The 21077-nt window shown below is 37.4% G+C and overlaps 1 protein-coding gene and 1 long non-coding RNA gene across 4 annotated transcripts in view; one reads left to right on the top strand and one right to left on the bottom strand.

The window, feature by feature from the left end:
• The first annotated feature begins 173 nt into the window (after positions 1 to 173).
• On the top strand, positions 174 to 19834 carry LOC134476470 (uncharacterized). Of its 2 annotated transcripts, XR_010048153.1 has the most exons (4): positions 174 to 1122; positions 13153 to 13246; positions 17485 to 18449; positions 19514 to 19834. It is a non-coding gene; the product is annotated as an uncharacterized LOC134476470 (long non-coding RNA). The 2 variants fall into 2 exon arrangements; XR_010048152.1 differs by having other exon boundaries at positions 290 to 1122; positions 17485 to 19834.
• The window catches only part of Dhx40 (DEAH-box helicase 40), a 44654-nt gene continuing 34075 nt past the window's right edge, over positions 10499 to 21077 (bottom strand). For both annotated transcript variants that reach the window (XM_063250870.1, XM_063250871.1), the window contains exons 13-18: positions 18317 to 18431; positions 17673 to 17781; positions 15895 to 15989; positions 13354 to 13423; positions 12866 to 13094; positions 10499 to 11734 (exon numbers count right to left, since the gene is read on the bottom strand). In XM_063250870.1, coding sequence (XP_063106940.1) covers positions 11595 to 11734; positions 12866 to 13094; positions 13354 to 13423; positions 15895 to 15989; positions 17673 to 17781; positions 18317 to 18431 — 758 coding nt within the window. In that variant the 3' untranslated portion in view covers positions 10499 to 11594. The remainder of the gene's footprint in view (positions 11735 to 12865; positions 13095 to 13353; positions 13424 to 15894; positions 15990 to 17672; positions 17782 to 18316; positions 18432 to 21077) is intronic.

The following is a 21077-nucleotide window of genomic DNA, read 5'->3' as shown; positions in this document are numbered from 1 at the left end:
GAGCCCTGCGGAAGGATCCCGGCGACAGAGCTCCGCCCAGCCACCTCACGCCGTCCGCTTTATGTACCCCTCCACGAGGCGCCGCGCCGCGATCAGGCGCAGGAATTCGGGGCGCAGTGCGCTGAGCGCCTCAGTGACTGCAGCGACACAAGGCAAACGGAGGACCCGAAGGGACTACTTTTTAGACTCATCACTTTCCCCAATCTGTTTTCCCTACCCCCTCCTTTTTTTTTTTTTTTTTTTTGCATTTTGCCACATCATGCGACTCGGGACGAACGACGTCATTTCCGTCGGCGCCCTAGGGCCCACCCACGCACTTCCAGGTGCACGTGATGCTGCCAAGGAAGGGCCGGCTGTTTGCTGCTAGAATGGGTGCTAGGGAAGTGCGGCGTCTTCTGGGAATTAGATTGCTGTTGGGCCACTGTGAGGCGAGGCTGGTGCTGCTGCCCTCGCCTGCGGCCCCTGCGTATTTCGACCGAGTCCCTGAGGAAGAGGACGTGGCGTGGGCAGATGGGCCCTGCCTTCCGCCCTCTAGGTGACTCAGGGAAACGGCCTCCCCGCAGAGCGTTCCTCCCCCGCCTAGTTTCATGCAGTGGGTGGTTACTTATATCCCAAGGAAGGGGAATGAAATGGGCTTCAAATGGTCCCTGCCCTTACGCACACCCTTCTGATGGTTGGAGAAACTGACTCGCGGATCCTAGGAAAGTCTCCTCTTCGGGTAGTGCTTAATTAGCTCAAAGGACAGTGAAGGCCATTTGTGAGTTATCTCAATCTGGCTTTGTGATAACTTTTCCCTAGGCTCTTTGCGGACATTTTGGTGGACTTGGCATCGGCCCAGTTGAGTGATCACTTTGGCGTTAGAAGAATTTTGAGTATCATAACGCTTAAGGAAGGACTGGACCAAAATTGTAGCAGGACGAGGTTTCAGTCACATCAAATTACGAGTCTCAAAGATAATTAGGTTAAGGATGGTTGGCTTAAAAAAATACCTTAAGTGTCTTACTGGAGGGAAGAGATTATTAGACGTGTATTTCAGTGGGACCACCTCGACACTGCCTGTAGATTAGCAGTGGGACTGTAAGCGCTTCAAAGCCGGATCATCGTGTCTTCTACAGCATTAAGGTATCTACGGCATTCCTTATCGATTAATATCCCCAGTACTTTCTGTGTGAGCTGTACCATATCATCATAGAGCCAATGCCATGAAGGATGAAAGAACATGTTTCCGTGTCTTTCATCTTTATGAGATTTTTTTCTTTCCCAGAAGGCTCTTGAGAAAAACTCAAGTCCTAAACAGTTATTTTCACTTAACATCATATCCTATTGGTTGTAAAACAATTTGTGTGCCAAGTAGTTTTGCTTCCATTAGTTTTAATCATTTTAGTTCATGTATTTCCCAAAACACTGTCGTTTTAGGATGACAGAAGAATCTGGCAGGTAAAAGGGCAGTTCTGTTCTGCAAAGAAATGCCTCGCCACCATGTTGTACGAGTGAAGATTTATGCTTGCAAAATTTCATGTTGTTGGTTAGAAAAAATAGTTGAAAGTGTTCTGTAGTCTGCAACATTTGAAATGGTATTTCTAAAGACAGTCTAGTTGCTTTAAATTCTTTTAAGAAGTGGACGGCTTCTAAATTGAAATTCTAAAGGAATTACTGTTTTATTACAGTAATACATTAGCTTTCAAGTTACATTTTCAATCTCAGAATTAAGGATACAGAGCTATATCAGGAACAGGGCCACCAAAATTTAATAATAAAGTCTTGTATCTTCATACATTCCCGGTATTTTAAGTACATTTAGAATCCCAAAAGCAACTTTTTTAGCTTAGCTATTTGATATGGATTATCTAAACAAAAAATGCACTAAGGTTCTATTAAAGTGACTACTGGCTGTGTCATATAAAAATCTAACGAATGCATTTTCAGAAATCATTTAGGAAGAAAGATTGTGATATTCCAGATCATTTTAAACACTGTACCCTTAACGCAAAAGTTTTCAATTCCCAGTACCAAAAAAAAAATTTTTTTTTCAAGAGAAAAAAATGGTCTAGATGATAAACACTTAAAAACCCACATGCCCTTTGAAGCTAAGTAATTTGGTGTGGGATAATAAGCTTTATGTAGGAATATGCTAATATTGCTAAGGGTGTAGAGGCAGGAAAAAGGTTATCAGTGGATAATTTAGGTGCCAGGGAGGATGAGGCACACTCAAGTTTCTTAACCCATACCTGAATGACATTGTTTGGGGGCACTACCTTAAGTTAGAGTGAAAAAATAAAACCTAATAAAAACAAATCCTGCTACCCAGAATGTTTTTTTCTAACAGACTACTGCAATGTATGAATCATCACCCTGGCTTTTGATTTTGCGAAAATATTTTAGTAAGGTAGCCATGTTAATAAAACAAATGATAAAAGTTTCTTTCGATATGAAGCTTTTTTTAAATCGATGTTCATCAACAGCAGATCCTTGGAATGAGTCACAGCAAGTGCCATTAGCAGAAACGTTGCTTGGTCTATTGAGAAATGCAATTCCTAAATCTATACAAGAGACTTGTATTTGCCATCAATTTTATATTTTATGTCAGTAAGTATAGCGATGTGTTTATATGTGTATGTTATCTCCAAAGTAATGGAAAAGAAAAAAGAAAAAAAAACTTTTTATGGTAGGATTCTTCTGTAGCTGTTTATCCTAAAGCAGACCTGGCACCAAGGTGTCTTTTCAATTGTCCTTTATAAACAGCTCAAGCTGAGTGCACACACCCCTATAATATCAGCCACTTTTAAGGCTGACGGAGAATTACAAGTTTGAGGCCAGTAACATAACAAGGGAGACCTTGTTTCAAAAGCTGAGAAATAGCTTGAGCTAGCTGCCTTGCAAGTCATAAACTTTTCTCAAGATTCAAAGATTTTGAAGGCAGAACTTTAAAAACTAGTCCTTTGTACCACATATTTACACTTTAGATTTTAGCAGTCACCAGAGATACAGTTTAATAGTAATGGTTTAATGTAATTGGTTTTGCCATTTGAACAGCAGCTTTGAAATCTCTCAGCCCCTAGGGGTACAGATATAAATCCCAGCAGGGACAGATCATGTCATTATCTTTTCAAGCAAGATAAACAGCACTGTATCACATGCCAGTGAGAAAATGAGTATCCCTTGGATGTCAACTCCTGGTCAACATGCAGTTCCTGCTGTGGTTTAGCTTTGTTTAAGGCAGATTATAGGTAAGGCCCTTAAGCGGCCTTCTATTTTAGAATGAAATGGACCTCAGCTGCATACTTTCAGTATCTTTCACGTCCCAAACTTGTTTTAAACCTTGATTGTGGATCAGCATGGAGCACATTCCAAGTGAAAAGCTTAAGCCTGGAGATCCACCCTAGATTCTGGTCACATTACACAGGTCCCTCCCATGTTTTCAAAAGGTTAAATCAGATCCCAGCAGAATGAAGTGGCTCATGATACTACCTTAAAAGGGTGTCTCCAGAAAGTTAGTTTAAATATAGCAATTTATAGAACATTGTGGACAGAAAAATCCAGAAACATTTTAGCCTACTAATCAAGAGGGAATGAGGTGCCAAGTCACAGTATTTCTTTCCCATCCAAACACAAGTCTCAGAGAGCTGCAGAGGGCTATAGAATGAAACGGTGATGAAGGTAAGGATGTTTGTTGTAGGCTTTTTTCCATTTCTAAATATGTAAAACTGTCCTTTTTCCTTTCCTGTAGCTACTAGTACCTCCAGCTCAAAGCAAAGCATGGCCTACAAGTGTGTTCCTCAATAATCTTAAAAATTCTATCACATTGTAAGGATAGTTTTGATAGCAACAAATGTATACAACTGGTTAGTGGTAGTAAACTCTCAACTTTCTCAGAAATGATTAAGGAATGCAACTTAATAAATATATTTTGGTAAAATCAGCAAAAAGCCCCCCACGAAGTAAGCGGCTTTCCTGTGCCATCCTTGTCACTTCACAGGCCAAAAAGCAATGGAGCCTGCTGACCAAGGACTGAAGCCTTTAGACAACAGAAGCCTTCCTCCTGTAAAATGTGCTTTTCTCAAGTGTTACTGGGTGTGGAGAACCATTCATTTTAACTTGTCCTATATCAGAAGTTACTGAAATCTCAGCTATTAGTCACAGGGGAGGCCAAAGGACATTTGAGTTCCAGCTTATACTGGCCAGTATGCTCAAAAGTGCTAACTTAGGTCTTTCAGTGGAATTTGAACAATTCTAGTTTGCACAAGTGAGAAGAGTTGCTGGCCTCAGAATCATCAGACTCCAATAGAAGGAACTTGTATTAAACAAGAAGACCCAGATGAGTTCACTGTATATCAATAGAACATGTCCTTTTATTTATACAAAGTAAAACATTTTAATTTACAAAATTCACTTTAAAAGGTGTGAAGGAATAGTAATTTATTCAGTAAATATTTTTAATACCTACAATGTAAAAATAAATATTTTGTAAAGACTTTTTGAAAAAAAGAGGGAAAGCAGTTCTAGATCTTAAAAGGCCTCCTGTTCATCACAGTAAACGATTTTTGTATAATATGTCTTACAAAGATAGACCAATCTCTAAGTTGTAAACCAAGGACACACAAGAAATTACTTGAAAAAGCCTTACCTCATCCTATCGACTGGTCAAAGTAGATTATGAAAACACCAAAAACCTGGTTATTTTTCCTTGTCATATTCCAAGTTTAATGTTGTACAGATACAGCCATATAACTACTGTTTTTCCCTAACACTCCAGAATTGAAAATATGTAAGCTGGGGGGATATAGACAGCACAAGTGCCTGCCTGGCAAGCGTGACAACCCCCAGTACCAAAAAAAAAGGAAAAAAAATACGCAGCCCTCATGAGTCCACCTCATATTTATTGATCTAAATTTTATTTTTCTTTGCTGAGGCTGCTCTGTTTGCCCTAAGAATCATGAAAAGCTCTCTATTTAGGTTAGGTTAAAGATCAAATACTATATAAAGCTTTTAAATAAAAACCAGATAAAGACAGCTTTTATTTATTCATGTATTTATATTTTGTTTTTTGAAACAGGGTCTCACTACGAAGTTCAGGCTTACCTTGAGCTCACTTTGTAGACTAGGCTAGTTTCAAACCTGCCAGGATCCTCCTTGCCTCAGCCTCCCCAAGTGCTGGGATTATAGGCATGCACCACCACACTCAGCTCACCTTCTTGTATTTTAGATATTGTCTAGTTGAGCAACCAGATCAGATGTGAAGATGAGTACATTCATCATTACTGAGGAAGGCTTTTTAAAAATTCAGTATGGGGCTGGGGATTTAGCTCAGTGGCTTAAATGTTTACCTGATAAGTACAAGGTCATGAGTTTGATCCCCAGTACCAAAAAACAAACAAAAAAAATAAAAATTCAGTATGTTTAAAAGGAATTAAATGGAGTAGCAGACTGGCACACAGTGGCAGTCCACAGATGCTGCATACTAAATGAAAAACCCAGGCCAAGATGACTTTTTTACATTTTTTATCTGTAAGAAAGTGTGGTGCTCGAAGTTTCCTTCATTTGACCTACTTAGTGATAACCTAAGATAGACTGAACATTGCAACATCTTTCAAGAAAGTGCTTCAGGTGATACAAATAACCTTCCCATTGTTTAAATCTATCTCCAACTTCTCTTTTTGACTCAGTCTAAGTTCTCCTCTTCCTTGAAAACTGGAAGTCCACTTCTCTAGCTATTATTTATTGGCTGTACTGTCATTCTACAGGGCCTGAGGGAGGCCCCCCAAAAGATGAGGAACTAAACTTACCCTACCCACAGGGTATGTTGTAGATTCACAGACTTCGGTCACAGAAAAAAATCAGGACACATCTATAAATAACATGGAAAGATTTACTAGAAAGTACACACTCAGGAGTGCAGGCGCTCATTGAGTAGGGCACTTTATGGCCTGGAACTAGGTGCTTTTCTTGAGAAAAGTGAGGCAGACTTTCTTGAGGGTGAAAGTCTGCAATTTGTGAATCTACAGATCTGAGGAAAAGCAGCAGGCCCACTTATAGGCTTATTGTTATCTTTAAAACCCTTCTTTTTTTGGTACTTAGAAGGTAAAAAGGCATTGTAGGGGCTGGGGATTTAGCTCAGCGGCATAAGCACCTGCCTTGCAAGCAGGCGGTCATGAGTTCGATCCCTAGTACCCATTTAAAAAAAAAAAAAGGCATTATAATCTTTGGTAACTCTCCTTAAGCTGTAATTTTCTTTTTTTCTTTTTGTCTTTTTTTTTATCGGTACTAGGGATCGAACTCACGACTGCCTACTTGCAAGGCAGGCGCTTATGCTGCTGAGCTAAATCCCTAGCCCCTGCTGTAATTTTCTTAAAAGTACAATTTTAAGATAATTTTCCTTGTCTCTCTTACTTATTTTTATTTCTGCTCCCCATCTCAGTACCATTTACTTCATTTGAAGCCTAGGCTAACTTAGGTAGTTAATAATGACACCTTTAATTAGCACAACAATCACTGGTATAAACTTTTATAACAAAGCATCAGACTAGGTGTTGTGCGCATTACCTATTTCATTTCCTCTTTTAGCTAAAAACCAAGTAATAATATTAGGGTAGAAAAATATACAGGTTTTATCTGGACAAGTAATGGGGGGGGGGTACCAGCAATCAAACTCATGACCTTGCATTTGCCAGGCAGGTGCTTAAGCTGCTGAGCTAAATCACCAGCCTTACATTTTAAGTTTAAAGGACAGCTAACAAGTAAAGATCACTTTGAAAATATTTGGAAAAATAAAAATTACAATTTGTTTATCCCTCATGCTCAGTTTACCAGTTCTTCTACAAAAAAAAAGTAAAAGGCTGAAAAGTCAAAAAATCAGACATTTTTTTTTATCGGGCTTTTTGTTGTTGGTGGTACTGGGAATTGAACTCAGCACTTTGTGCTTGCCAGGCATGTTCTGTGCCACTGAGTGGTATCTCCAGCCCTCACATTTCATTTCTGCAAATAAAATGATTATTTAAATTAATATAGGAATAAAAGGAAGCTTTTCAAGAATCAAATGCAAGAGGCGAAAAGCTGATGTGAAAATTGTAAGAAATCTGAATTTAATTTTCCATAATAAATTTTATTTTTATCTTTTTGAGACAAGATTTTGCTATGCAGTTCAGGATGGTCTTGAATGTACTTTGTAGCCTAGGCTGGCCTTAAACTCGCAGTGATCTTCCTGCCTCAGCCTCCTGAGTGCTGGGACTACAGGCATGCACCACCATGCCTGGCTCCATAATAAAATTTTAAGTAGTAGTATTTTACTTAATTATTTTCTGGGTTGTCGTCACACTACAACAGCAGAAAAATTAAAAGAGCGTGTGTAGCTAGAAAGTCTAAAATATTTACTATTTGTACTTACAAAATTTTATTATTTTTATCTATTTTTTGTATCAGGGATTGAACTCATAACCTCACACTTGTTAGGTAAGTGCTTAATTAATTTTAAAGAGAATAAAACCAAGCAAAATAGAACAGAGTAAGGTCAACCAAAACAAAACAGTGAAAGTAATACAGGACTTCAAAACAGGATAATAGGAAATCAACAATGGCTACCATAATGCCTCTTATCTTCAAAACTGCTGCCCATACCATCAGACATAAATCAAACAAAACAAAATGAAACCAATCAAAACAACATACAATAAAATAAAACACTAAAACTGAACAAAACAGTAAGAACAATAATGGATTTCAAAAACAAGAAGGAAATGCCCCATATTTGCTACTGCACACTGCATATTGTTATCCTCTCAATAGATGCTCAGTCTACCAGTTCTAGGCCTACAAAGTCAATCAAACAATACAAACATTAAGTTGTTTTGTTCCTCTGTTGCTAACAATTGGGGGAGGGGCACTTACAACATTCTGACCAAATAATTTTATTATTTCCTATAGACAGTTTGAACATATGAAAGTGTTTGAAATACCCAGATATGTACATTAATGATGAGAAACTTTCTATTATAATATTTATAAGAGACAAAGGTACAGTAACACAGACACATTCCTACATTTCTGGTGTGAATCTGAACTGGTTCATTTGTTTAGGAGTGGCCCTGAAGCCTGAAAAATAACTGCACTACTGTGCAGAATTTAACCAGTAAAACATTGTTACAATGTATTCAACCATTCCCTATTGATAGCTATATGCATACATGTACTGTTTTCAAGTTTTTACTATTAGAAGCAATGTTTGTATAGATTCTATATTTAACATCAATTAATGTTAAATCTATAGAGGCCAAATTTTATAAGGAACACAGTATTTTATAATCTCAAAATTTCCTATAACAAATCTAGAAGTATAGACTTCCTAGGTCATGGGTTGGACCACATCTTCAACTTTGCTAGGTATCATCAAAATATTTTCTAAAGGAAGAGAAATTAAAAATGTATTATACACATTGAAAGCCCACCAAAAAATGGAAATGGGAGGGAGGAACAGAGATGAGAAAGGAATGAAAATTACCAAAGTATGTTATGTGCACATATGAATACACCAAAACAAAACCTATTAATCTGTATAACCAATATACCTCAATAAGTAAGATGGAAAAAATCTTAAAGCCGTTTATTCTCCCACACCAACACTTCTCAGGCATTTCAACTGTGGACAGTTTGAGAGAAGAAATACTATCTTCTTGTTATTTCCATCTGTATCTTCCTAATTATTAAGGTTCATTATCTTTCCTTATTTGCAGACCCCTCATCCTTTATGAAATATCTCACCATGTCCTTTGCCTAATTTTTTATTGTTACATTTTTGTTTCTGTTTTGTTTCATTTAGTAATTTGAAGGCGAATTCCCATCCTTTTAAAAACAAACTCCTCTAAAACCACCACCTTTTCTCCAAGGTTCTTCCTACCATCTTGCAAGCCTTAATAGGATCCAACTTGACTTGATACTAAATAACCCTCTGAGTAGAAACTGAGAAATTTTTAAAATATCATTGCCACAATTATCTCAAAGCTGTAATGTTGTCATTCTCTTATAACAAAACCCAGGAGGCTGAGGCAGGAGGATCATTGAGAGTTCAAGACCAGCCTAGGCTACAAAGTGAGCTCAAGGCCAGCCTTAAACCCGGTCTCAAAAAAAGACCAAAAAAAAAAAAAAAAAAAAGCCATATATTTGAAAAGATAATTCCAAAATCTACAAGTTGGTTTTCAATATGATAACTTTCCATAATATGATCTCAACTAACATTTTCAACCTATGGCTTTTCTATATATACTCTATGTACCACATAAACTAGACTCTTTGCCACCTCTCTCAAACACCCCCTGAGCTTTCTGTCTATTCATGCTGTACCTAGCATCCATCTTTACTAGAAACTGATTCTTCAAGGAATGCTCTACCTTGCAATGTAATACTGACAAATACAGATTTTAAAAAATCAATATGCAACCATAAGAATAAAATTGGTACAGGAAAAAAATCAACTGATAATAAATCCTTGTATCCCTCCTCAAATGGCATACGAATTCAAAAGCATTGTAGGCTAAAGAAAATTTTTTTAAAAACTCTAGCCGGTATGGTGGTGCACACCCACTGGGGAGGCTGAGGCAGGAGGATCACTGTGAATTCAGCACATTGTGAACTACATAGCAAGATTCTGTCTCCATAAATAAATAAAAATTTAAAATCACCCTAACTGAAGTTAATATCACCATTAAGGGGAAAATAATTATGTACGTTCAAATGTAATAATCTAGGAAAGCCACTGTATCAATTATGCAATGTTTTAGTCAAAATACCAACCATGAGTAAACAGAGAAACTCAAGTTGAGAGCACATATAGTCTGCATGTATATATAATTAGTCTGCATTATTATTATTTTTTTTTGTATTGTTTTTTTGAGACAGGGTCTCACTACACAATTCAGGCTGGCCTTGAGCTTACTTTGTAGCCCAGGCTGGTCTCGAACTTGCAATGATCCTCCTGCCTCAACTGCCCAAGTGATGAGATTATAGGCGTGAGCCACCCGCCAGGCTAACCTGAATTATTAAAAAACAAGAAGAAAAGAAAAGTTAATGTCATAAAAGACAAAGGAAGTGCCCCTCAGTCCAATCTCCCATATGGCAAAAATAAAACAAAAACAATAAAACCAAACCAAAACAAAACTTGACTGAATCAGAAACTTTCTCATTCCACAAATCCCTGCTCTCCCCCCACATCAAAGTAAACACCTGGAAATATACACCTGAGAGTAACTCTTAGGACTGAATGATTAATGTGCTGAAATCCTGTCTAGAACACTTAACAATAAAAGTAAATAAGTTAATGATTCTGGAAATGTTCAAAGAGAAACCATCACTACTCACCTTCAAGGAAAAGTACATGAATTTGCAACTTATGATATTTCTAGTTTCTAATACCAAACATAAAACTGTTCAGATGCTAAAGAAAAAACTGGAGTTACTTATAAAAAATTTAGACTTAGTTTTCACACAAAATATCTAAAAACACATTATACTGTCTGTTTTAATGACACTAATAGCTTTATTTAACAAACACCAAGTGACTATTATGTGCAAAGCACTATGCTAGATGCCATGAAAAATACAAAGATGAAAAAGACATAGTCCCTGCCCACAGGAGCGTATAATCTAGTGCAAGAGACAAACAAATACATAAATAAGTAGAATACAAGGCAGTAAATAAGAATAGCTGAGCGTGGCCTGAGTGTAATACTAATTAGCCTCAAGGTTCCAGTTTAAAACACTGGTGAAGTAGTGTCGCTACTTTGAAACTGCATCTCAAGACTGGCATAATATCTCAGTGGTCCTACCCAAGCAGCTGGAGACAGAGTAGGCCAGGTGGAGGGGTTGTTTGAAAGCACTCTCATACCTACATACATGGTGCTGACACAAGTATGCAGGTACAGCTACAAAAGAAATATATATAAAATCTGTCCTTTGGTTAATGGCTAAAGCTACTATTTAACAATATATTTTTATATAAAAAGGAATTTATATACTCCCAAAAAAATCAACTTAAGGATTAATATTAATTCAAGAAAGAATCCTGCCATAGGCAATTTTATTTACTAATTGATTCTTTTCTCTAAATATCTATAAAGCTCTATAGCAATTAAACAGACATCTAAGTATTGCTGAGTAAAAACCTCTTTATGTCTTAGCCTTCTGAAGGAATTGGTAACATACCTGATATAACACTATTCTAATAGCATCAAGAAGACCTTAAAGAGATTTAAGGAAAATAGTTTTTAATGCTTCAATGCAAATGGAACACACGCTGATTAAATACAATTTAATATTGTTTGAAAATATCTCAATGACTGCGTATGATACCAGTTAAGGCCAACAAAATGTAAGTGAGGAAAATATTACATGTATTGTCTTTCATTGGTTTCAAGTATCATTGCCTATGTCTATGTAATCACAATTCATTTGTTGGTACTGATGAGCTCTGATTTATGAGCTTTGATTTACTTTTAGCTCACAGGCTATTAACAACCCCTGACCACTTCCTCTTGATAGCCCTGTCTGAAATAACTGGCAAAGTAGAAGCATATTTCCTGGCTGCTTTTCCTCCTTTCTGAATTCACTGCTTAGCCTGTTTCCTTCAGTGTGTCACTGTGGTCTTGGATCCTCTGTTGTTTTCTCTCAAGGAAACGAGCCCGGGCATCTGATATGGATTTGTCATCGTTTCTTCTTTGCATTTTCTTTAGGACTTCTTTTGATATTCCATCTGAAAATATTACAAATTAATCCAATGAAACTTTCATTTGAGATTTAATAGTAGAAGTGGTAAGAGTAACAGATGTCTTGATCTTCCAATGTTAAGAAAAAAATACATTAAATTTAACCTTGTCAAAAGAAAGAAGAGTCTGTGGTTAAAGGGTGCTGGCTCAGTGTACGTGGGTGGCATGCACAAGACCATAGGGTTCATCCCTACCTCACATGGGTTCGGATGAGTGTACACACACACACACACACGGCACTGAAGTCAAAGAGTCAAAAAATCTGACCCAAATTTAAGCATGTAGGACAAATTATTACTGCAACGAATCTAGTGGTTAACATTTCTAAAGATCCTTTTATGATTTCTTGGGTAAATTTTTCACCATTCTATTTTGACAGTGATGTTCAATGGGGATTATTATGGCTTATATCTCTATGTTCCCCCAAAGCCTCATGCATTCATAGATGGGAGGTGGCTAGATCGTAAGAGTGTGACACTGGATTAAGGGCATGGTAACTGGATTAGTCTATTGATTAATTTAGCCTGTTTCTGGGTGTGGCTCAATGGGTGTACGGAAGACAGAAGACCCACCCTGGTTGTAGGTGGCAAACAACCAACAGGCTTGCAGCCTGAATGGACTAAAAGGGAAAGGAAGGCTCCCTGCTTTTCTTGCCTCCTGCCTGCCATACCATGAAATGTTTCTTGTCTGCCATGCAGCCCTCCTTTGGAGCCAAAAGACTATGTTCTAAAACCTCTACAAACTGAGCTAAAATAGAACTTTGGTCTTTCAACTGATGTCAGGTGTTTTGTCCCACAATGAAAAATAAGATAGATAATATAATAGGATCTCTTATTTAGCCTCAGAAAGTTTTACTGTAAAGTTTCTTGTTTATATGAACTGATAATTAATTTTTCTGTCCTAGTTCAATACCACAACAGTTTATGCCTTTCAGACAGGGAATATTTCAGGAAATTAGTATTTTAGGAAACAGTATTTCAGAAAAAAGTTCCTTGAAAAAATAAAAGAGGCTCTGACGTAATAATTCATAAAATTTTATAAAACATGACAAAACTAATAAATCATTACTGGGAAAAGTATGGCATAGCAGCTGGGGGTAGAACAAATGATTCACTCACCCTTCAACTGCTTCACATTTTCCTTATTTGTCCATCTCCTCCTTGCATCTTCTCTCACTTCACGTCGGGCCACACTGCTCAAATCATGAGCATTAAATTCATGCAACTTGGGTAACAAGTCTCTCACCCAATCGTAACGGATTGGACACACAATTCTTGCATAGACTTTGGTGGTAACTAATACCTCATGAAAAATGATCCATTCAAGTTTGGTTTCCTGTTCATGAAGCTATATAAAAGAAATCATGTAAGGATGATAACTGAATAACCTATCTATTCCACATTAGACGAAGCATGATGGCCCAGTCCTTCTGAATTTAATTCCTCTCGTCTTCAATCAAGAGGCATGGGTCAACTAATCTACTTACAGCTCTATGAAATGTAAGTACGAGTAAGTTTAACCTCAAGATAAAAAGTAGAAGATATCTTGTATATTACTTCTCCCACCTTTATAAGTGTTTTCTCTTCATTAAAAATAAAGTACTTACGGCTGAGGAAGGATGAATGTGAACTGGGCTTCCACGTCCGTCCATTGTGCAAAACGTTCTCCCCACAGATCTGTAGGAAATAAAACCAAATGATAAGGAACTGAACAGTAAAATAATGAGCTGAATAGAGAATTAAGTTCAAAATGAACAATGACAATATGTTCTACTACTTTAAAAAGTGCAATAAGCACAGGCTTACAAATTGTGAAGGAGGGTGGACAAAATCATTTCATTCTAAGTAACTCACAAACAATAAAATCACAATAGCTGGTTAAAAGAACCCATACAAATACTTGCCTAGCCCTAAATTTATTACCATTTCCACAAACTGCTATAAAGAATACCCTGTTTGAGAGAAATTCTGAAGCAAGAAAGCAATAAATAATACAGAAGAGCCAGGAGTGGTGGCACATGTCTGTAATCCCAGTACTCAGGAGGCTGAGGCAGAAGGATCTCTGAGTTCAAGGTCAGTTGAAACTATATCAGTGACATCCTATCTTAAAAAAAAATAATACACAAGAGATCTTACTGAGGGGTTTACACTTTATACTTTCACAATTAATTATATTTTTATATTATAATTTAGTCATGACAGCCAATTCTTCATTTCTTAAATTTTAACCTCTCAATTAGGCTAACCTATTTGCGAGTCTGCACTGTGTCAGCACCTCACTGAAATTATCAGTTTGACATCATCCTAGTTCTAGGCACACTACAACAACTGCTTTATTTCCGAGGAGCAAGGCCCACACCACTGCTGCACCAACTGGGTTCTCACAGCCTCCCACATCACTGCCTCCTCAGAAGCTCCCAGTGATGGTATGACCCAGCATGTGCCCAAAAGTAGAGCACACAACCACACCAGCTGTAGAAGATGGTACTGGGGTCAACAGATTGGGCAGCTCGGGTGCAGCAGCAAGTTAAACAATTGCAGATATGGGATACTACTGGTAAGCTGAGCTGCTGTCACTGGCTTCGGTAGCGCTCTCATCTGAGATGCTTTTTGGCCAGGAGGGCCATGCAAGAAGGTGTGGCTTCCATATGTGGCAGCTGGGTACTGAAAACTTCAAGCTCTGCCCAGAGGTTTAAATCTATTTGGCTGACACTATAACCTCTCCAAACGCTCATCTTAAATTAGTGTTACAAGTTAAACAGCTCTGTCAATTAAGTGTAAGAATTTCTGATCAATAAATAGTAACGTTAACAAAAAATACTGTGTGTGCTTTAGAGTACTAATGCTTTCATAACAAAGCCTCAAAACAATGTGTGAAGCTATGAAAAACAGGCACTTTATCCAAAGGTCAAAACTGAGACTCAAGGTTTGGGATATAGCTCAGTAGTAGAGCGCCTCACTAACATGCATGAGGCTCTTGGTTCAATCAATCTCTGGTACTGGGGGGAAAAAAAAGAAAAGACTAAGTCTCAAATAAATTAACTTTCTCAAGAACATAGAGTTGCTGCACAGTAAAACTAATTCCTAAACATGTATCTTTCTGCCTAAAAACAATACTTTTTATTATATTATACTATATCTCTGCCCAAAAGGATATAGTAAATTATTATTATTATTATTATTATTATTTTTGTCTTTTTGAGACAAGGTCTCACTATGCACTGCAGGCTGGCCTTGGGCTCACTTTGTAGCCCAGGCTGGTCTGAACTTGCAAACAATTCTCCTGCCTCAGCCTCCCTCCCAAGTGCTGGGATTACAGGAGTGTGCCACCACACCCAGCTGGATAGTTATTTTTCACTAATCTAAAATCTGATAACTAAAATAGCTCAGGTATCTTTTTCTAATTCATGGCCTTAATTGCAAATTCTTTGTGTTGTTGTTTTTTGAAACAGTCTTGCAATGTATAACAGGCAGACTATAAACTCATTATGTAGCACAGGTAGGCCTTGAACTTACAATGATATTCTTGCCTCAGCCTCACAAATGCTAGGATTACAGCTATGTGCCACTATACCCAGCTCTATGTGCTACACTTTCATGATACCCTGAAATTCTATTCCAACACAGAAATCACTTTCACTTTCAATATCTCTAACTCCCTTCCCCATTATCCTTATTCTCAGTTTATTGTCCATTCTTCTGTATATAAGAAATTTCACATTACCAGTGTTGCTCTTTTCCTTATGAAGTGCCATCCTCAGACGCTGACAACCCACATGAAACAATAGCTCCCTACCCTGTCCAACACTGTGCCAAGCTACACTCCCTCAAGGATGCCACTGTCAACCTGCTTGGCTCCCACACTCCACACAGGGCTACTGCTCTACAAAAAAACCTCTTGTCACTTGTCATAGGTCCACGCCGGACATGCCCTAAATCTGCTTTTTTCCTATACCCACTCAACTTGACTCCAATACCCACTCTGGGTCATTATGGCTTCCTGGTACAAGTAATAATTATGAAAAGGTTCATCATAATGGAAATCATAATGACACAGCTTAAATCAAATCTTTAATATTAAACAGTCTAGTATTATGGTCAAATACAGTAATACTGCTTACTTCATCTCTCAAGCTCAATTTGCTTACCTTCGAGCTACATTTTTGAAATAGCCTGCACAAAGACATCTGCGTAGTACTTCATGTTTAGGGCCTTCAAAGGTCTCTCGTGGGAAATCACTTTGCTGCAGAAAAACACATATTCAGTGGTAAATCTCACAGAACAATCTGAAATAATCTCTTATTTAAAAACCACAGTCCTAAAGATATCTACTTCTGGCCAATGTGGAATAGAATGGAACTAGATTTACCCTTTTATCAGAAATAACCAAAAGATGGACAAAATATATCAAACAATGACTCCCAGAACACTATGTAACAGCCAACAAAGGATAGGGCTCCCTGAAACAGGAAATAAAGTAAACTCAACTATTTAGCCTACAATCTTGAGAAAGATTCTAGACTAAGGCACAAGAAAAAAAAACTGAAATGGTACTCAAGACAACTCTCTGAGTTTGTAAGATAGAGTTTAGCATCTGGATAAACCAAGGATGTCTGGACTTTACAGAAGAAAGTTCAGCAGAGGAAGAGAACTGCACAGAGAGAGAACACCAAAGATGTGCAGCACGATTACCCCAGGGAAAGAACTTTCCCATAAAACACAAAACATGACAGTGCTTGGTATTCATACATGGCTGGGAACGACGGTTGTTACAAGTCAGCTAGAATACTTCATAATTCACATGACTCTGTATAGAGCACTTAGAAGGGTCTTATATTGGTAGCAGTGAATAACTAGCTCTAGACTGAGCACTGCTCTGATCCTGCATAACAAATCTTAAAGCAAGCAAGACCTAAAGGGAGCAAACAATTTCTAAGTAATTTGAATGAAAAATATCTAGCACTGAGCAAAGTAAAATTCACTTGGTTTGGCATCAACTCAAAAATTACCAAGCATACAAAGAAGTAGAAAAATACAATATTATCCCTAATGAGGATATGTTCAGTCAATTAAAATCAACCCAGAACTAACACAAATAGCACTACCAAAAAAAAAAAAAAGTGTTATGGAGAGATCTGAAAATTGTGGTTGTTTTAGAGACTCAAATTAAACATCTATGAAAAATATAGTGCTTACTTCAGTAGCACATATACTAAAGATGAAAAATTTAATAGGGAGATTTACCAAGAAATTAAACATTGCAGATGAAAAGATTTATGAATATAAAGACAAAGAATACAGGCCCAGTATTCACAGCACCACACATACACATGAAAGATTAACTTTATGTTATATATTTTTACCACAATAAAAATATAGATTTGGGGAAAAAAAAGGGTAATTATGCTAAGTAAAAAAAAATCCCATCCAAAAAAAAAAACCCCTAAGTACATGATTCCACTCACATAAAATACCAGGAAATGCAAATTTATCATAATAACAAGAGAGTATCAGTTGCTAGGTAAGGAAACCAGGGACACTGATAAGGTGAGATGGATGGATTACAAAAGAACATGAAACTTTGGAAACTCGGTGTGTTCCTTATCTCAAATGTACTGATGGTTCCGTAAGTTTATGCAGATGTCACAAATCATCAAATTTACAGTTTAAATAAGTACTCTGTTGCATGTCAGTTACACCTCAGTAAAGTTATTTTTTAAATATTCTCATTCCTGTAGGTAAATTTCTTTATTAATAGTAAGAATCGCACACGGAGTCAAGAAGACGGCTATTTGCAGAAGCAAGAAGAAAGAGAAGGCAGTAGATTAGAAAGGGTGGTAAGAGGTTACTATACGTTAGAGAAACCATGATATACAACACATAGGCCCAAACTGCTACTCCAGAAAGACAGTGTTATAGCAATCACCTGTTTAAGCTTCCTAATTAGTTCTCGAAGCTGAGCCTCCACACGGAATGCAGAAAATAAGCACCTCCAATGAATCCAATGTTTTTGGCACCATGAAGCTGGAGCTCCACTATAAACCAAAAATACTGTTGTCATGAAAATATCTTCTACAAGTGAAAGGCATTCTAACAGTCTCATTTTATTGCAAAAGTGGAAATCCAGGGGCTGGGGGTTTAGCTCAGTGCCTTGCAAGCAGGCGCTCGTGAGTACGATCCCCGCTACCGATAAAACAATGAAAAAGACAAAAAAAAAAAAAAAAAAAGTGGAAATCCATAAGTAACTGGTAGTCTTTAAATGAAATCTTTCCAAGAACTAACAAACTACTTTAGGATATTTATAAAAACAATTGTCAGTTAAATTAAAAATAATTTTATAATAGAGTTCTTTTTACATATAATCATTAACAAATATCGAGTTACTTTCTCATCTAACTGATTTATACAGAAAGCAAATTCTCTAAGATCATTTAGGTTTGAGAAGAGGACCAGTATTATTCAGTAAATGCGTAACAAGTTACTTGACATAACCTCACTGATGGCCAATGTCACTCTCATTAGTTGTAGATCAAACTGGCATGTTCTAGTACAAAAACCACTCTCATATACCTTGATTTGCACTGTTCAAAGATGACAGCTAAAGTTGCAAAGTCATTAAATCCTCCAGCTTTAGCTGCCAATTCGCGATGTTTCTGTTCTGCTTCCTTCTGGTACTCGGGATCAACTAAGGAGAATTGGAAAGGTAATTTAGTTCTACTTTACATTAACTGCCCACACTCACTGTGTTTTCTTCAAGTTCATCCAAGTCTGCCTCTGGGTATCATATAGTAGAACTATGTGAGCTCCTCTTTGGGGCTCTAATTTCTTCCACAACTCCTTTTTTTCTACTTCTTTGTGTGCATGTATAGAGCTGGGAATTGAACCCAGGGTTTTCACAATGAGCTACATGCCCATTCCTTTTTTATTTTGAGACTGGGTATCACTGAGTTGCTCAGGTTGGTCTCAAAACTCAAATCCTCAGGTTGCAGCCCCTCAGGTGGCTGGGATTATAGGACATAGCACCACGTCTGGCTTTTTTCCGCCTTTATATAAATGGAATCATATATTTAATGTGTCTGGGTTTTTTTGCTCAGCATTATGTTTTTGAGATATATCTATTACTGACTATGATATCACCTCCCAGATCCCCTTCAGAATTGACATGCTCTCTGACTGCCCAAGCCCTCTCCATATAGCATTTTACCCAGGCTAAACTTCCACAATTCCATTTATAAAAAAACTACTTAAGGATCTTTCTTTTATGGCAATGTATTACAGCACAATCCTATTCCTTTAGTATAGCTATCAGAGCTGGATTTAACAGAGCCACAACACTGCCTGATTCCAAGAAACAAAATTTAAATAGAAGACTACAATGTGAATCTGCAGTCCGTGATTCTAGGAAGACAGCTACCTGATTAAAAAAAACCTTAATGAAAGTATAAATTCTTCTACCTCAGGCTCTAAACAGTTTTCAACTGTTATGTAGGCAACAATGGAAGGAAGCAGAGACAAAAGGAAACAGAATATATCTCAGACCATTTGAAATGGTCTTGCTAAAGTAAAGATACAAATTATTAATAATGCCTATCTCTTATCAAACTTCCAATTGTACTACATCCAGCACTGACTCCACTCTGGCTAGTAATCCTAGGAGACGAACCCATGCCTAAGCCATGGGCTCCTGGAATCCCTGCACCAGAGAGTTTTCTCCAGAACTACAGAGCTACTGGAATTCCTGAATTGTAGTGTTTTTTTTTCCTACAGAAATGTAGAAGCCTTGAGTTCAATCACCAGTACCACAAAAGGAATGAATGAATGAGAACTAGAAAGAGAAAGAAAAAAGGAAAGAAAACAAAAAGAGAAAGAGAAAGAAGGGAAGAGAAGGGACCCTCAACTGTCTGACTCCATAGGGATATATAAAGCCTTAGAGAATGCTTCCCGCTGTGGCCCAGTTCTTCCTTTCCTTGCCTCCTCTACATGATTCTCTGGCTGTAACACCAACAATACTAATTTGCATACATGGTTCAACATCCTTTATGAAGATGGAACGTAACTGCAATAAATTTTGGTGGATTACAATTTAAATCCCAGCTCCTATTTTGTGAAGATTAACCTTAGATGGTAAGTGTGGTGTCTTTGCTGTTTGCTCAGACTTCAAGACAGTGGAGAGCCGAGTGCTTCTCTGGCTCTTGTTTCCATCTGCTACCTTCTCTCTGTCTCACTCTGTACTTCTACCTCCACCATTATTCTCAAAGTTAAAAAGAACATAATCTTGTTTCTTTTTCCTACTTCTTTCCTTAAAAATAACCTAATTTAGGGGCTGGGGATTTAGCTCAGCGGCATAAGTGCCTGCCTTGTAAGCAGGCAGTCGTGAGTTCGATCCCTGGTACCGATAAAAAGGAAAAAGACAAAAAACAAAACAAAACAAAACCTAATTTAATTAAAGAAAACTGGTAAAAGTCCCAGAGTAAATTCAGGGTATGTAAAGGTAAGTCTAAACCCGAATCACACGTGTCATCTGGGCCGCTCTCTTTGGGAAGACAATGCAATGCTTTTCTGCACAGCAATCAGTCAGCAAAAAAGCTTTCATCTCCCCATGCAGTGCTGGGGTTTGAACTCAGGGCTGTGTACACACTAGGCATGTACTCTATCACTGAGCAATATTCCAGCCTGAGAAAGCAAAACTACATAGAAAGGGTTTCAGTAACAGTCCTCAGATTTGGATCAGGGGAATAAGGCTATTAAATGCCACATACACACGATATGCCCTTTTTTAAAACCATCATAATTAAAACATTTAAAATAAAAATTTTAGAACCAATCCAAAACTATTATTTTAAATTTGCTCCAATTCTATTTACCACCTAAAAATATTTAACATCCCTCCCTCCACTGTGTACGCAGTATCTATATTAGCCAATATTGCATACATAGTTTACCACAGCAAATGAAAGAGATTAACAAAACACGATCATTGTTTTCATGTTTAAAGACTAAATTCAATGCTCAGGGATTGAATATTAGAATACTAGATAATTTACCAATAAGAAATATGCAGTAAACTAAATTACATGGTCTATAATGACTAATCCTAAGCCAGAAAGGACTCCTTAATCAATAACAACTTTAAGGGCAGGTAGAAAGCCAACACACATTGTGGGTATAACAAGATCTCAGTAAGCCTCGTGCTCAAAATCTGAGGCTCCATCTACATTAGCTAAAGTTCTTGTTGACCCAGGTTTAAAAACCTAAGTCATTTAAGTATGTAGCAAGACTTCTCTTTTAGTATTGCTAGCAACTGATGCTATCAGAAATCAGACCCCAGGAT

The sequence above is a fragment of the Cavia porcellus genome, unplaced genomic scaffold, assembly GCF_034190915.1.
Source record: "Cavia porcellus strain 051 isolate PalLab524CR breed Dunkin Hartley unplaced genomic scaffold, mCavPor4.1 scaffold_6, whole genome shotgun sequence".
NCBI classification, from domain to species: Eukaryota; Metazoa; Chordata; class Mammalia; order Rodentia; family Caviidae; genus Cavia; species Cavia porcellus.
Note: the sequence above shows the minus strand (reverse complement) of the source record. Positions and strands in the feature narration are given on the sequence as shown.